The sequence below is a fragment of the Melopsittacus undulatus genome, chromosome 1, assembly GCF_012275295.1.
Source record: "Melopsittacus undulatus isolate bMelUnd1 chromosome 1, bMelUnd1.mat.Z, whole genome shotgun sequence".
Taxonomy (NCBI): Eukaryota; Metazoa; Chordata; class Aves; order Psittaciformes; family Psittaculidae; genus Melopsittacus; species Melopsittacus undulatus.
This window is the reverse complement of record NC_047527.1, coordinates 57668304-57686189: the sequence shown is the minus strand read 5'-3', so window position 1 is coordinate 57686189 and position 17886 is coordinate 57668304. Positions and strand designations below refer to the sequence as shown.

At 35.8% G+C, this 17886-nt stretch overlaps 1 protein-coding gene across 1 annotated transcript in view; it reads left to right on the top strand.

The window, feature by feature from the left end:
* Window positions 1-14786, top strand: part of RTTN (rotatin) — an 89728-nt gene extending 74942 nt beyond the window's left edge. Inside the window, exons 42-49 of the mRNA XM_005153598.2 lie at window positions 2358-2452; window positions 5780-5857; window positions 7373-7499; window positions 8741-8943; window positions 10784-11051; window positions 12201-12304; window positions 12659-12728; window positions 14354-14786. Coding sequence (XP_005153655.2) covers window positions 2358-2452; window positions 5780-5857; window positions 7373-7499; window positions 8741-8943; window positions 10784-11051; window positions 12201-12304; window positions 12659-12728; window positions 14354-14436 — 1028 coding nt within the window. The 3' untranslated portion in view covers window positions 14437-14786. The remainder of the gene's footprint in view (window positions 1-2357; window positions 2453-5779; window positions 5858-7372; window positions 7500-8740; window positions 8944-10783; window positions 11052-12200; window positions 12305-12658; window positions 12729-14353) is intronic.
* Window positions 14787-17886: the final 3100 nt, after the last annotated feature.

Here is a 17886-nt window from a genome sequence, read left to right as displayed (position 1 = left end):
TGTCATTCTTGCTGTGATGCAACAGAAACCTTAGAGAAAAGGAAGAGAAGTTCTGAGGTTCAAATCCATGTCCTGAAGATATCTGTAGTGCTAACATCACCTGTTCAACTGTTAAGGACTACTTTTTAAGATATCCTGCACCTGGAAAGGAACAACCCCTTACAGCAGTAAAAGCTGACTGGGGAGCTGAAGAGGACCTTGAGGTCTTAGTAGGCAACAAGCTGAATGTGAGAAAAATAACAGCATAGTGGGCTGTATTAGCAGGGAACACAGCCAGTAAATTAAGGGGAAAGGATTATCTGTCTTCTACTTAGCACTTGTCAAACCAAACCCAGAGTAATGCATCCAGTTTTGGCCCAGTACAAGAAAGACTTCAACAGACTGGAGCAAGTTCAGCAGAGAGCCACCAAGATGGTTGTTCCTACCTGTCCTTAAAGGAAAGACTGAGGAAACTGTCAATGTTCAACCTGGAAAAAAATAACATTTTGAGAGGACCTAATAGCAGCCCTGTCGTACCTCTGGGATTTTGGAGAAGGCAGAGCCAGGTTTTCCACAGCAGTGCATGATGTAAGAGGGCAATAGAGAATGATCATAAATTGGAATGTGTCATACTGCCTATTAAGAAATATTTTCCATTCAAAGGCAGTAAAACAGTAGCTAGACATACTGTGCAGTCTCTGTCTTTGGTCAGTTTCAAGACCCAACTGGATAAGGCCACAAGTAAACATTTCCTGATCTTATAACCAATCCTACTTTGAGCAGGAGGTTGGACTAGATGGTACCTGATGGCAGTCTCATCCAACTTGAATTATCCCATGAGCCTATGATCACAGAATCATACAATAATTTAGGTTGAAAGGGACCTTTAAAAGTCATTTAGGCTAACTCCTCTGCACTTAACAGGGACATCTTCAACTAGATCTGGTTGCTCAGCCCCCTATCCAACTTGACCTTGAATATTTCTACAGATGGGCCACCGACTATCTCTCTGGGCAAACTGTTCCAGTGTTTCACCATCCTCATTGTAAAAACTTTCTTCCTTATATCTAGTCTAAATCCCGCTTTTTTACTCTAAAGCCATTACCCTTTGTCCTATTGCAATAGGTCCTGCTAAAAAGTTTGTCCCCATCTTTTTTACAACCCCTGATAACTACTGAAAGGCTGCAATAAGATCTTCCCAGAGCCTTCTCTTCTCCAGGATGAACATTCCCAACTCTCGGCTGTTCTTCATAGTAGTGGTGTTCCATCCCTCTGATCATTTTTGTGGCCCTCTGGGCAGAGGACCCCAGAGCTGAGCACACTACTCTAGGCTGGTTCTCACCAGAGTGGGGTAGAGGGGGAGAATCACTCCCCTCAACATGCTGGTAATGCTTCTTTTCATGCAGCCCAGGATACAGTTGGCCACCTGGGCTGCAAGCGTACATTGTCAGCTGTTCATCTGCCAGTAACCCCATGTTCTTCTTGGCAGGGCTGGTTTCAGTCCCTTAATTCCAGACTGCACTAATACCAGTGACTGCTCTGGCCCAGGTGCAGGATCTTGCACTCAGTCTTGTTGAACCTTACGGGGTTCACACAGGCGCAGTTCTCAAGCTTGTCTAGAACACTCTGGATGGGATCCCATCCCTCAAGATGTGTCAATACTGGTCCCAGTATGGACCCCTGAGGGACAGTACTTGTCACCGATATCTATCTTGACAGTGAGCCATTGACCACTACTCTCTGGGTGTAACCATCCAACCAATTCCTTATCCAATGAACAGTCCACCCATCACATCCATATCTCTCAACTTTTGAGAGAAGGATGTTGCACGGGACTGTGTCAAAGGCCTTACAGAAATCTCATATGAGATCCCTAGTTCTTCCCTTGTCCACTGATGTATTCACTCCATGATATTGTGGTGAATTAAAGACTCTATATCCCAAGGAAAGAGCCTAATTCAAAATTTTGCACTTAGTGTCACCTCAACATTTGCTTTCCTTCTGCCTCTTCTAGGCAGCATCGTTTAAGATATCCTGAAGAGTTGTGAGTGGCTGTCCTCTTCTCCCCAAATCCATCTTCTCTTTTCCATCTTAGTATTCCTTCCTTTTGGCATTCTTCTCACAGGACTCTGTTGCAAAAGGATTCAAATGTATTCTTGCTTCTTAAGATCATTCAACTAGATGCATTCTATTTCAGAGACAGTTACTCCCCGATAATCAAGAAGATAACTCACACAATGTGAACATCTGAATCCTTAAATCTCAGCTCAGGAGGGTAACAGTGATCAAGATCATTGCAAGAAAGATATTTTTATGTTTCTTAAAATACTTTTGATTATGAATGAACTTGAAAATGCTAATATTTTCTTGTCTTTCAGTTGACTTGATAAACACCTGTATAGAGAACATGAAACATATTCATACACAGCTGAATTTGGATTCCTTAAAAGCTGGGAAAGCACAGAAAAAAAAGGTAACTATAAAAATCAGAAGACTGGTATGTTAGGGCACTTCCAAGCTCTTGTTTGTTTGTTTGGTTTCTCTGTTTTCTTGAGGCCAGTACTGTTATTACGTGTCACAGGTGAGACAGAGTAAATGACAGCTTGTATTGGATCTGGATACTAGGATTGCTTAAAGTTTCAGTGATTTTAGAGCTTTTTCCAACTTGATTATCTTACACACTCACTCTCCCACTCAGAGTTATGTTCATTAGGTCTCAATTTCCCTTTCCAACATGTAAATGTCTGCTGGTTCAGGAAAGTCAGGCAGAAAATCACATCAAATGGTGCTTTGCAGCTGCTCAGTTACCAGTCTTCGGTGTTATTGCCAAAGACCCTGGACGTGCGCTGATGTTTGTCTCCATGTGTCTCTCTAGTCTTCTGGATCTTCTCTCACTTGCAGAGTGACCCTTTCTTTCAAAGACTGTTTCTTTTCAGAAATCCTTGTTGCTACCAACTTTTCTTTCCAGAACTCTTAAGCTCCTGTTTACTTAATCTAAATATCCTATATGCAACACATGTTAGGCCTCAGAATTAGTGGTTCTGTCTCATGTCTTTTCAGTAACTGGAGGATTCAGGACTTCCCACTTTTTTAGTCCAGGTTATCAGAATTAGCAACTAGCCCATTCTGGTTGAAGCCAGGAGCTAGCAGGCTTCTAGTTGAGAGTTCTAAAGTTCAGTTTCAGACATTCACACACATACATGTTCATGCATTTGTCACCTGTCAGTGCTTGCAGTTTATATGTATTTAGCTTACAGCAGTATCTCAGAGTACTGTATTATTTTGAAACATACTTGGATTTTCAGCCTTGACTTCATGGTCCTATCCAATCCAGCCAATTTTTCCCATCTGGTTTCCACAATAGTATTTTTCTGTTTCTCAGGTTTTCTCTCTTAGTGTCTTTCAACTAGTGCTAGCCGTTTTCTTGTCTGTCTCTGTACCAAGTCAGTCTTCTCCACGTCCCAAAACCAATTCTGCTTGCACATGTAAGTCACAGTTTTTTATTCTCTACATTGTCATATTATCTGGCTTCCAATTCTAATTCATTTTCCGTCCTCCTGCATATTTGGTCTGGATGTCACAGTCTCTTGTCATCAGACTCAATTGTCCCTGGCTATAACTTCTTGTCAGAGTTGGTTTTTTACCTCATACTTCTGGTCCTTCCACCACTTGTACTCCCAGTTTCTTCTCTACTTTCACAATTTCTTTAGCCTTTTTTTTTTTAAGAACTTCCCTTCCAGTTGTTCCAGACTCTCACATCAGCCAGCTTTTGCTTACCACAGCTAGACATAGATTATTTCTTACTGTCAGACAAGTGTTGCATAAGATTTTTGTGGCAATCTGTTATTTTCTACCACTTTCATCTGAAAGAATTTTTAAAATGCAAACAATAACCTCTCTTGTCAACTTTGATATCTTGTCCACTTCCACATAAAGAAGAAACTGTAGAATATTCCTGCAGGATATGTCTACATTGTTTGAGCTTAATAGTGTTTTTCTCCAAGGCATTGATGGATCCAGACATTAGCCTTGATTTGCGAGTGTGGAACTGTGTTTTATAACAGTGAGATCTTAAAAGAATTTGGCTTTGACCATGACATTTGAAAGCTACCATATTTTTTCTTGAGATCTCCTAAGCACATTTGTTATCCTTTGTTCAAGGGGTGGAGGCTGGAAGGTGTCCTGCCCTGGATATGTCCAGCAGGGTTGATATTTCTTGGGTTGAGAAGGGAAAATCTGGGGACGTTTGTTCTTTTCCTAAATGTAGAAAGAATTTAAAACCTGAAATAAAAGAGCCTCTGAGAAAGGTCAGAAACACTGTTTAGTTAAGAATTATTTGAAAGAGATTTGCAAAAGGCTTTGTGGCAGATTTCTTTGCTGAGCTGGGACTATAGGTTGCTATATCACCTGTAACTGTGCTGTTCATCATATGTGGTGCATAATGACAAGCAGTCTGGTTTCACATGAGGAAAAGTAAGATTCAGCTGATGATTCACAAAACTGCCTCCCAGCCCACCTTGGGGCACAGTTCTCAAAGTGAAGCTATCAGAGCTTCTTTTCTTTTTCTTTTCTTTTAACTGTTTTACCTAATACTCCTTTTTGTTTACAATAATTACTACAATCTTAACTAAGGGCATGAAAACTACTTACAAATAGCTAAGCTTTCAAAAAAAAAAGAGAGAACCAAAACACCTCAAAATAGGATCGTAGTAAAAATCAGGATAACCTAAAACAAATAAGTACAGACAGTGCCATCAACAGTCTATAGCTTTTTCGACCTTATAGAAGTTTAACATAAATATAAGTTATAGCTTGTAGCATTTTATAGGTTTTAGGGATATTTGTATTTGTTAAATAAATAGTGTGGGAGTTCCTTGAAGGAACATCTTAGTGTTACTACTCATGTTTCTTTTTCATCTTACACCTGACTTTCATTAACTTTTTTGATGTAGGCTTTTACTTCTTTTCTAAATGTCGTCAACTGTACAATATGATTTATAAGCAAGTATTGTTGCGTCACCTCGCCTGTGATTAAGCAAGAAACCTATTTTATATTTTTGTTCCTTTATGCTTTATAGAACAGAATAGTCTGCTGTGGTGAACAAGATGTCACAGCACTGTCAAAAAGATAAATTTCTTTTTTTTTCCTTTCTGTTTACTTGCATATTTGTATCTCAGTATAGGACTTTACTATCCAAAGGTCTGTATTTATCTTTGTAATATTCTTATCAGGATGGAAACTATTCCTATTATTATGGGTAGGGAACCAAGACACGGAGAATATAAGGATGGATTGGTCTGACCAAATGTAGAGATCTGTAAGACAGAGCTAGTTTATCCTTGTTGTTATCCAAGGAACGAAAATAGGTGCTTCTAGGAAGTGATTCATTTGACTTGTTTTAGATGCCTGCTTTAGGGTGGAACAAATACTCAGAAAGTGTTCCCACCCATTCTTCATTAGTTATAAGTGATGTGGAGTTCTACATTACTGATCTCTGCATTTGGCCAGATCAGTGCCTCTAGAAATAGTATCTGTGGGTTATAAAGAGAGATGAGAATGACTCCAAGTAACTTAACATAAATGTCTTTGGTAGTAACTTGTTATAAATGGTTTTAGTATACTAGTGTTTAAAGCTAGGTGAGATGAATCCTACCTGAGATGAGAAGGAAACTGCTGCAGAGATGTGACCCAAGTGTTGATGTCTTAAATTTGCATCTCTCCTTTGAAATTGCTTTTGTTCCTGTACAAAATTAATTCTGATATTTTGCTGATTATCTTCAAATATATTTCTCCCGGTAGGAGGATAACCTTAACAAACAGTTAAGGTGTTCTATGCAGCTCCTCAGAAACTGCCTCTTTCAAAATGAAGAATGTAAAGTAAGTATTCTTACTCTGAAATAATGTGAGCACATTCAGTTAGTGAATAAAGATCTTGATTTTTTTTTCTACTTTGAAATTATTTTCAAGCTGGCTAAATTAAAGCTTGATATTAATGGAAGAAATACTTTAAATTCCTGCCTCCTAAGAATATTTCATACATGCACAGGAAGTCAATGTTATTATTGAAAAATCATCTACCAAAGTTTTAGGTGGCTGTTGTCCTTTATACGCACATCTATTTGCTGAAATTAATAATTGCAATGTTAAAAGCATATGATATAAAAAATGCATGTGGGGAAAGGTGTGGGGCCCTAAGATACATCACATAAGAGAGACACTTCATATCTTGACAAGTTATGTTTCCTTTCCTTCTTTACTCTCTCTTTTCCTTTCCCTTTCTGAAAGACAGAAAACCCAAACAAACAAGCAAAAGAAAAATAAACCATACCCCCCAAAAAACCGCACAAAAAAATCCCCACAAAATCCCAAACCCTAAATAATTACTATTTTTTTTTCTTTGAGTTAAATTACACTAATCTTGCAAGGTACAATTTTAATTTCATCTTGGTTTTTTTTTCATAATTTTCCTTGCTCAAAATCTTGTTTTGAATTTCTTCTTTTGATTTCACATTCTTTGTTGTTCTGTTTTGGTTTTTTTTTTAGTTTGTGCTTTTCAGTTTCTTTTCTAATTTGGTTCTTCTGCTTGCCTGTTTTTAACATGAGGAAAATTCTATGTTACTTTCTTTCATTCTTTCCTGTGTTCTTCCTTTCTGATCACTACTCTGTCTTATTGCTGATACCTTTCACACATTAATTCCCATTTTCTCTTTTACAATTAAATTTGTCTTGGCACTGTGGCACAAAGTGTGCTACTTTTAGCAAATGCATTGGTGGAAACCAAAGATTTCCAGACCTTCTAGAAGTATCCCTATTGTGGGCATGTGTTAGCACCACTTTTGTATATAGAACATCATGTAAACTATGGACCTGAATAAGCCATCTCATTGTCTTTAAGGTCCCCATAATTTTATTCTGTCATAATATCAGATAAGAGATATTGTGGAATATTTTATTTTGTTTTGGTCAGGGGTCTGCAGAGACAGTTTCTTGGAAAAGAGAAGGAGGTTGCAGTTGATAGCTGAAGTTTTCTGTCATTTGCTCTGTCATTGCAGTAGAACTGCAGTCTTCTATTTCCATGCATTTTGCATTCTAATATTTAGTTTAGTTGGAGTAGAACAAAACTTTAGAATAGGGTGCTCTTGAACAACCACAGTTGGAATGAATAAACTTTTGTTTGCATGTCTCAGTAATTAAATTAAGTGCTGGTTTTTACGGGGATAGAATTGGTTTCATTAGTATTGAAATTAGGGTGTCAGTTCTCTCCATACAGTCTTTTACAGCAAAATAGTGGGAGGCAATAAGATAAAAGTATGCTTTTCTCATTCTGCTTATGATTAATTTTCAAAGTATTTAATAGTATAGCAACTTAAATTCTTCCTCATGTTCTTGTAGATGGCAGCACTCAAAGCACATCTTGTTCCTGTTCTGCATTCACTATGGCCATGGTTTTTAATGGACGACTCCTCAATGCAAATAGCTCTGCATTTGCTTTGTGTCTACACTGCAAACTATCCTGCAGGTAGGAGAGTCACTTTATGATGTAATACATCAAAATATTTAACCAGAATAATTAAGACAGAAGAACTTTTAGAATGTTTATTAATACCATAACAGGACAAGTATAAAAGCCCTCATCCATCAGTCTATCAAGAATTTTTATTTTAATACATTCAAGACTTTTGTTCAGATCCTGTTTCAGTCTATTGGATGTAGCAAGGGTACAGTTGTATTAAAGGATTAAATAGCATTAAATTCAAACCATTATGTTAGAAGGTTACAGTGAAAATCCTGCCAAACTGAATAGTATTCTATAAAAATACTACTCTAGGAATTCTCTCTCGGAGAACAATGTATCAGTACTTCATATAGTTTGTACTTCAGCACTTACTGAGAGCATCCTGGTTTTGATATATACAATAATCTAATTTAAATCCATTCTAAATTTCTTCCATTTATTTGAGCATTGGTCTCACTAGCTTATATTTGTGGGTTTTTCATAAAGATTCTCTTTGTCATTTGAATAAACCTTTTATTTCTATTTATGAGTAATAGTTCTTGGTGGGTTTTTTTCTGCTAATATGAATTTGTCTCATTCCATATCCTGGTTATTGACTCAGGTAATGATTTGCTAGTGGCTTGAAGAGACATAAATATCTGTTGATTTCTCCCATCAAAATATCATAAAAGAATTAGCATGGTTAATATATACTAACTGAATGGACTCTGAGCTTTTTAACCATCTTTTTAATTAATGTCCTCACACCTTAAATGAGCTTGTTATGCCTTTTTTTTAATGTGGACTGAAGAATGGTCAAATATGTATTAGTCAACCACAGGATATAAAATTGAGATGTTATGTCCTGTGATGTACTGAAAGTCAAGCTGAAGTCCTGATGATCTTTCTTGTTTCTTAACTCCTCGCTAATAAGGACAAGTAGTTTTAGCTTAATCAGATTTGTTCTTTCTGTTCAAAATAGTTGATTTATGAGATGACCCAAACTTACACTCTGAACTGGTTAACCACTTCCCCTTAGTGTAGTCAAACATAGAAATGCATGTAGATGTTTTCAGCAGTTAAAAACTACACATTTCTATTCAAAGCATGTCCCACTGACTTCACTGTGGTTCAAAGAAAAAATTAAACACACTCCTTTCGAAAGTCTCATCTCAATCTTGAGCTGTTAGACTGCCCTTCCTATAGATATATTTTTTTAAAGTATATGTGCATTTCTCATATGATAAACATTTGATTTTTTTAAGGTTGTACTTCGCTTTGTTGGGCCAGTGGTGGACAATCATCATCACTTCCATCTCTACGAAGTGCAGCTGGCAATTCATTAATGCATAATGTCTTGAAATTGGCTTCCCAAGTGTCAAATGATAACAGCCCAGTTCAGCAGGTGGTCTTTTGTCTTCTTTCTAACCTTGCTTTGTCTCATGACTGTAAAGGCGTTATTCAGAAGGTAAGTACATAATATTCTTTATATTAGGAATGCGATGGATGCATTTTCCTTTTTAATAAATCCTCATATTTCAGTATGGAATGTTCTGTGATCTTATGGAGATGCTTCTGCAGAAATCAAAGCCATTATCTCCTCAGTTGTGTTACTGTTCCCAAAGAGAGTCATGTAATTCAGTCCTATTCATAGTCTGTGCAGAAACAGCATACGGAGCCAAATTTTGCTGTGTCTCAGTTTTAGTGAAGTGTAAAAAATTTAATACCTATATATATTGATAGCAATCACTGGTGGATCACACAAATGAGCATACAGTAGAACACACTGCATGGGGGTAAACAAGAAATTACATATTGTATAAATCGTTAGGCATACTGAATGGAGCAGTCTTTGTAAAAAATTAAGAGAAGATGTCCTGCATGTCTATAATTGACTGTTATGAATCTATTTTTATTTTATAAATAAAAGTATATAAGTACTGTCTTTTCCATTTTTAATTTGCATATTGAATGATCCTCACTCTATTTTATGAAATTTTCTTTAAGAAATCAGTTTTGTTTAAATTTAACATTGATCATTTTAATAAATTCAACACCTTGAGCAGTCAAACCCTGTAGAACATCAACTACAGTGGTGATATGATAAAACTAGCTAACACAGTAGAACTTATAAAAACTGTGTTTTTAGAATCTTTTATAGTAGTTTAATAATTTCAACAGTTTATCTCAATTTACATTAACAGTGTTCTGTGCTTGGACCTAATCGCCTGTTAGAGAAGTCAGGGAGAAGTATGATCTTTTTGTAGTGCTAATTTTGTAAAATCTGGTCATACAGTTATAAAATTGCTGAAACTCAAACTTTGTGATAGAAACTAAGAGTTTGAGTTCTTTTCTATGGTAGTTGGTCTGTGAATTGGTTCGGCTTTTACTGTGTTCAGAGTTTCACTCTAGTGTGACAATACTTAGTCTTTGCTCTCTCCTGAGCTCTGCTTTCATAAGTGTAAGCAATGCTGAATTATTAATTCCATCTGTGAAAATTAAATTGCCAATATTATATTCATGTGAAGAAAACCACAATGAGGTTTTATGCTGGGTTGTTAGCTTTTATCGAGATGCCTGTATGTGTTGCTGAAGGTCAGTGAGGTTGTGAATATTTAGTCAAGGATTTGTTCTTCATAGTCATAGGAGTGTTATCTTAGACCTTCTCTCCCGTGCACCAGGGGAATAGGTTTTCATCTGCTCAGTCTACTTAAAGTGGAGGCAAACACTGAGATTAGGAAGGAGTAGTGTATGCCCCATCAACACACTGATCTCTTTCTTCAAAGCTTACAAAACCAGACAACATTCCTATGGCTGTCAGTGAAGGGGGCGTGGGACTACAGATCCTTATAAGTCCCTTCCAACTTGAGATATTCTATGATCTCTTTAACATGTGCTAATAATGCAAGCAATAATAAGGAATCAAGAATGCATTAAGTAGTGCATTGATTCAGTTATTTTTTTTTCTATCTTATTTTTGGGCATAAATGTTAAGTGCATAGCGAGAAGCTTACGTAGTGATGGGAATTAGCTTTAAAGAAATATGGTCAACTTTTCTGTAACTACCTTGCATAAATTATTACAGAAGAAAATGTATTTTACCATATTAATGTTATTACCAAGATGTGGATACTTCTTCATATGCAGTTCTTTCAAAAATTCCTGACTATAATAATGGGTTCCCTGAAATATGTAAATGAAACATTAATAGTAGGTTTTGGTCAAGTGTGCGGACTGGAAGGTCAGACAGCAATGAACAAAACATGGACTACTATAATTTCTAACATCTTTTTTCCTCCATCTGACAGAGTAACTTCCTGCAGAACTTTTTGTCTCTTTCATTACCAAAAGGAAGTAATAAAAATCCTGGTAATGTGTCTACTCTTTGGCTAAAGCTGCTACTGAACATATCTTTTGGAGAAGAGGGACAGCAGATGATTATGAAGATAAATGGGTTTTTAGACCAGATTGTGGAAATGTGTAAATACAAACACAAAAGCAGCCAACATCTAGCACTTCTTATTCTACATAACATATGTTTTAGTACAACTAATAAGCCAAAGATATTAGCTAATGGTAAGTATCTAAAAGGTATTCAAGCTATTTTACTCTGAGAACATTATGCTTTCCAGAATACCATGTTTTTGTTGCAATTTCAATTACTGATCATTTGCATAAAAATTAGTTTTGTAGAAGTAATTACAGAACATATATTTTGGCAGAAAAATAATATATAGCAAAAGGAAAAGCAAATAGTTAAAAATATTAGAGATGAGACTGATAATATATAGTAACCCATGATGAGTAAAAGGATTTTGCAGTTTTTTCAAAAAGCTCTTTTTCAGAGAGGTTTTGAGGGATTCTTTGTGTCAGTCAGTTTGAAATAGATGAAGTTCATGTCTTTCAGTTGGACAAATTGTATTAGCTCCTGCAAGTCACAAATGTCGAGACAAACTATTTTGTGTTATGTCATGGCATGTATATTTGATGTGACAACATTCACAGTACTTTTTTCTCATTTTTTTTGTAAAAGGCCTGTTTCCCCTATTTAACTGCAATGAATGCTCCTGTCTTTCTCAGCAGGTTTTCCTTAGTGTCCATGCTTTCCTTTTTTTCCTAAGGGGCTGATTTGCTCCTTAATTAAGCATACAGTACTCAGTTCCATAATCTGTGAATTTTTATCACAAAGTGTGTAAGCAAACTTCAGAGCAAACCTAAGAAATTAAGGCACCTACCATGGGGTGGCAAATATTTCTCATTGGTTAGAAATCATCTACATAATAAGTACTAAGGAAAATAAAAACTTCTTAATTTCCGTCCTGATGTGGCTCTGATTGTGGATACTGGGAGTTGTAAAACAGTTTCATGGCTTACTCAGTCTTTGTGCGTAGCTGATGACTGTGAATGTTTTATTACTGATGGCCTAAAGTTTACCTTGCTTAGTTTTGTTTTGCTGTGGTTTTTTTATTGCTTCTTTGAATGCAGTCTGCCAATTTCAGAAGCACATTTAAATTTAATCGGATAATAAAGTTTGTGTAATTCCTCTGACATACAATACTTGTCATAAAAATAAGTGTGCTCCAAAATACTGAGACATGTATATGTATTTGTGTGGGTTTGATTATATTTTCTAGTTGCAGTTTGGGGTTTTTTTGTGGTTTATTTTTCTGGGATTTTTTTTTTTGTTTGTTTGCTTGTTTTGCTATATTTTATTTTCTTCATTAGATAAAGCGATTGCAGTCCTGTCTGGCTGTTTGGGAAGTGACAGTTGTGATGTTCAGAGAATAGGAGCAGCTTCGTTTTGGGCTTTGCTTCACAACTATCAGAAGGTTAGCATTTTGAGAAATACTTGAAAAACTTGTAACTTTTATGCTGTAAACAACACAGCTGAACCCATGACACAACCTTTAAGTAAATACAAATGAAGTTTATAGTAGCAGTTCCATTTTATTTTTGTATTCGCATAAGTGCCCAGACTAGGAGGTTAAACAGCATGGTAAGGAAGCAGCTTGTCCTCTGTGATTTGTGACTGCTTATATAAATGCAATCTGTATGATGATACAGTCATATGATAATTCTAAGATTCTGCTGAACTACACTAATTTTCTAAGCTTCACTGTTAAAGTGTGAACATGTGGGGAAGAAAGTCACATCACTATTTTGTGTGGTTTTGTGTGCTACAGGCAAAAGTGACTTTGAAGAATCCATCAATAAGGAGAATAATAGATGAGGCTTATTCTTTAGCGAAGAAAAGTAAGTCTTATTTGCAAATAATACCAGTTCTGTGGTTTTTTTGTCAATCAGATTGTGAATACATTTCAATTTTTATATAATCAGAGTAAGTTTTTGTTGTGCTAGTTTTTTGAAAGGATACTTTTGTCCCTAAAATCGTGAGTAAAAATATGGTTTATGGTTAAGCGTCTTATAAACAGATACAGAAAAATGCCTCTTGGTTAACATATTATAAATAATACCTCACTTGATTGCTAAGGTTGGTTTGTAACAGTAATTTTGATTGAGCTTGCAACAAAGTTTACAATAACATAGGTTGCTCATCTGGCAATGACTTTGCTTAACAGTGCTTAGCCTCAGTGTGTTCAGCCACAGAGAGAAGGCATCAGAACAGATCATTGTGCCGGTCTTAAAATACTGTACCATAAGTTAGCTGACTTTCTGAAGACTTGAGTTTTTTGCATAACTAACTGAATATAGCTATCATTTGAATAGCTTTTATATGATAGTTTGCCATCTTCAGTTCTAGGGTATTTATTCTGAAGGGTGTTCAAACACTGGTTTGTAGCTGGGGTTTATTGGAACACTGATCTTGCAGAAATATGCAAATGTCTCATTTTAATTGCTTGATAGATGTAGTCAAATAGGTTTATCAATCTGGGGGGCTTACAATACCAGGTTCACATAGTACTTTGCACAACCGAATTGCCACAGAATTTCTGCGCACATTAAACATTGTTAGTATACTATTAGTATTAAGGAGATGTATTCTTGCTAGACTGTCTCATGCTAATCCTTCTGTACTGACACCCAAATCCATTGATTTTGTCAGTGTACTTTTTCAAACTCATCCTTTACAAAGTCAGTTATTAAATATATGCAGCATTTCATATATTCATAATGTGTTAATTTATAGGTAAGTTTTTGTTGTTTGTAGCATAATTACCACTGATCAGGGAATTTTCAAAACAGTATGTTGAATCAGCAAGGTAGAAATATGTATCTTTTTTATATCAGCGCCTCATAATATTAATCCCCATTTATTTAGATACTGCTTTAGAACACAAAGTTCTAGACTGAAATTGCAATTTTTAATTCAATAACCATTGAAGTATCAGAATATTGAGTATGCAGTTATTGAGTATGAACTGTAATTGTTGCAGTTTACAGTCATGTGAAGTTGCAGTCTCTATTTTCCTATATTAAGGTTCTCAACTAGCCTTCACTAGTAAGTACCCCTTGATCACGTTACAGTAATAATTGGGCTAAAATGGTAGATTGTTCTTCTGAGTGTAAATGGGGAATTTTTCAAAATGGCTGTTGTTATTTTACATTTCTCACTTTGTTGAGCCCAAGAAGAAGTTTGAGGAAGAACAAAGCATGACTTGATTGTAACATAGCATAACCAAAAGGCAGTTCTCACTTTTTTGTCACAACCAAGTGGGGGTTTGGAAAGGTGTGAAAATCTAGCCTTTGAACAAAGCAAAACTAAAAAATCCCAGAATTTGCACTATAAAGTATGAGTACTTGATTTGCTACTCATTAATATACAGGTTAAGATCATAAATGAGTTCTAGTGAGGCATTTCATGCAATTTTTGAAAAAGTAATTTTTTTATTAAGAGTTATTTTTTTATTTCCTTTTAGCTATTCCACAGCCAGAAGAAAATGAGCTACATGCCTACTATTTAAAATGCTTAGAGAATGTAGTGCAGCTTCTTGATTGTTAATCATCATCAGATGATAACTTATGTTGAAAGCGGACAGCTTACTCAGAGAGAAACTTAAAGAAAACACTTCTAATTCATGGATCTGTTGCAGCAGCATATATGCAATGGAGCAAGTTTATAAAGCCTCTGAGGAAGAAGTTTATTACTTTGAACCAAAGAAATCGCACTAAATGCGGTAATGTAATCCCAATGGGAAATCATAATGATGCTATGTATAGTATTTACACAGAAGAAGGAACGTACAGATGAAAAGAGTGTGAAAAATCAGTAATTTTCCTAAATTATGCATTGAAATTGTTACTGTAAAGTATTAGAATTGCTGTTTTGGATTGGTCTCAATAAAGAGGTTTTTAATTGAAATCAGCATTTGTTGTCAGTGGATTGTCATTTGTATTGTTGTACATATGCACAGGGCATACTGTGATTCAAGAAATGAAAATGTTGGCAGTCATGGTATACCTGTTAGGTATAGAACAGTAAAATGTGTGGTTTAGTTTTGACAGGTTTCAGTTCAAACTGTTGCTTTTTCTTTTTTATTTAAGATGCTAACAATTGAAAAAGATCTCTCAATTGCTGGTATTACAGATGACACTTATGTTAATATAGCAGTTTATTCAGGATGGGAGGTATGTATATCAGTTTTAGTTATGTTACAACATTGTAGAAAATACCTGGGACATAATCTGTTGGTTTCCAATTTATAAACACTTCAAATATTTTCCCTAAGGAAAAAAACGGTCTGATATCCAGGCCTGTGTTATCTTTCAACTGCTACTATATCACTATTGTCATAAGCTTTCTAGTAATCTGCTCTGAATGAGTTTGAAAGAAAAACACCATTGATGCCTGAACACATGACAGTTTTGCTGAAGGTGCTTCTGAAACATTCTATCAGGGTGTTTCCATTTCCTTCAACACCTAAAGTTTTTTTATTTTATGTCAGGGATAGCTTAAAGGGAGCAAATAGAAAGCACAACTTTGATAACATATCTAATAGGGTTATAGCAAGGTCATGTCTACCTGCAATTAGTCTTTCTAATCAGGTACTGAAAATACTTTCCACTGATAGAGGGGAATTTGTTTATTTGATTTGTGATGCTTATAAATAATGTGTGACTTGAAATTATTCAGCTGCCGTGACACTTAGAGTGGCTGGATTAAATCATTACTAGAAATGTAATTATCAGCTAACCTCCCTCTCCTCCACCTAACAAAAAGCACCACCAGAGCCTGATTCATTCCCACTTGATACATTGCATAATTATTGTAACTTGCAAAGTGTTTGTTAAATGCTGTCCTGCTCATCCCATAGTATTGCAGAGCTGTAAGCTGCAGGACAGGGGTACACTGAACAGACAGGTCTCCAAGTTATTGTTTGCTGTCTGGGCTTTGGGGGGGGGGGTATGTGTGCGTGTGTCTCTTCCCCTTGGAATAGCAAGTGCCAAGTCTCTTCAGAGACTTATGTTTCAGCGTACTTGACTGACCCCAATGATTTCTCTCATAAATCAGGTTACAAGTCAAAACTCAGATTGCTTGCCAGTTTGCTTTCTTTTTTAGAGGCACAAAGAATGAAAGTACTTAATGGCAAATTAAGTCTAATGGATGTAACCACTCAACACTCTTTCAAAGTGTAGAAGTACACATAGACCTAGTGAGGTGAAATAGGTCTGCATAGTTGAATGGCCTCATTAAATGTAAGTACAATAAAATAATGGACCGGATGCTTGTTTTCTATAAAACATTTCAATTTTACTGAGCTCTGCAAGTTCTTGAAGGAATTACTCATATTGAAAAATCCTGATAAATTATGAATACACTTGCTGTTACAGTAAGCCTTACTGCAAGTGCTCTGTTTATCCCAAAATGAGCATAGATCTAACCACTATTTTCTTAGTATTTTACAACATTTTATAACTTTGGGAAGCATTTGCAGCAGTGGCAGAAGTAAATACTTCTAGTTTGATTTTCCTGAGCAGCAACACAAACAATTTTTAGCCTCTAAGAGCATGTACTATATTCACATTGTGCACATTCTTCACAGAATGCTTAAAAATTTACTTTCAAGGTTAAGAAAAAACTAATTCATTAATTTATTTATTTAAAAACCAGCATTCCCTTTGCTTTTTCTCTCAAAAATCAGGGATGTACAATGGCTGCATCCTGTATTCCTGCATGTTAATAAAGTGGATTATAAATCATAAATGAGACTACAATTTCTGTTCACTGGCATTTAGACTAGCTCAATTAGTCTCACAATAACTTTTAGTCTTCATAGCTGTAATGAAAGAAAATTAAAATATTGAGACCTCATTCACAGTTAAACTTAATTTTAGGATTTTGGAGATGCATCTGTTTCCAAGGATGTGATAATTTATCCTGTTTGGGTTTTCGAAGAAAATTAAATCCTAAAATACCTTCAAATTTTAAAAGCTGTAAAATAATTTCTTATCCTACAGAGGAAAGTGCAATTGAAGTGGAGATGGATTCACAGAATAGACTACAGGATTTAAAAAGTAATATTCAGCCTGTATCTAATGTCTCTAAATAAAAGACATGGCCATGCAAGCTAGTCTGTTGAGAATACTTATCCAAGAGAACACAATTACCATTTGCACTAACTGCAGATACATCATGCTCTTACTGGTTGCTTTGTCTTTTATGAGAAGTTTATAATCAAGAAAGAAGTTGCTTTAAATTCAGAAGAGGCTTGTACATAAAATCCACTAGAAATGAGGCTTTCAGACTTTCAAGACTGATGTGTCATCTATTGCACGTTCAAAACTTTCAAAGAAATGATTTTCGCTTGAGTGGTAAAAAAATGTGGATTAAACTTAAATCATTTAGGTTTGATTGTGTGTGTTTTCATCCAAATAGAGACAGTAAGTAATGCCTTGCTGATGAAGTTTTCAAAGCTTTGAGTAATAGGTTTTCAAACCTACTTGAAAATTTTCAGATTTTCTTTGAGTAAGGCACTATTTTTTGCTTTTCCAGCAATTTGGAACTATGGATTTTCAAAATCAGGACTCAATCCTAATAACTACACAGCCCCTGGTGGACTTTCTTATTGGTTCCTCCCCACATTGAACTTGGAAATTACAGCAATTACAGGCTTCTAGCTTCAGTGGAATGATGGAGCAATATTGGCCAGACTGGGGAGGGGAATTCTCCATGCTGAGTAGTTCAGGTTTCTCCTGGCTGAAAAAAAAAAAAAAGGAAAAAAAGTGATCACTTCAAACCTCAGTCCTTTATACCTCATCTTTTGGCTCCTGGGCCACCCTGTAGAAGATGCAAGTTCTTAATTCATCATCTTCTCTTCCTTTTTTCATGATTACCTAACCTCAATCAGCAATTCCGTGTGGCCTCTGGGCATTCCCAAGAGCTGGTTAGTCTCCTTGTTGTGTAATCCAGAAAGGTTTGGCCCTATGGATGAGGTTGGTCTGTGTCCTCTGT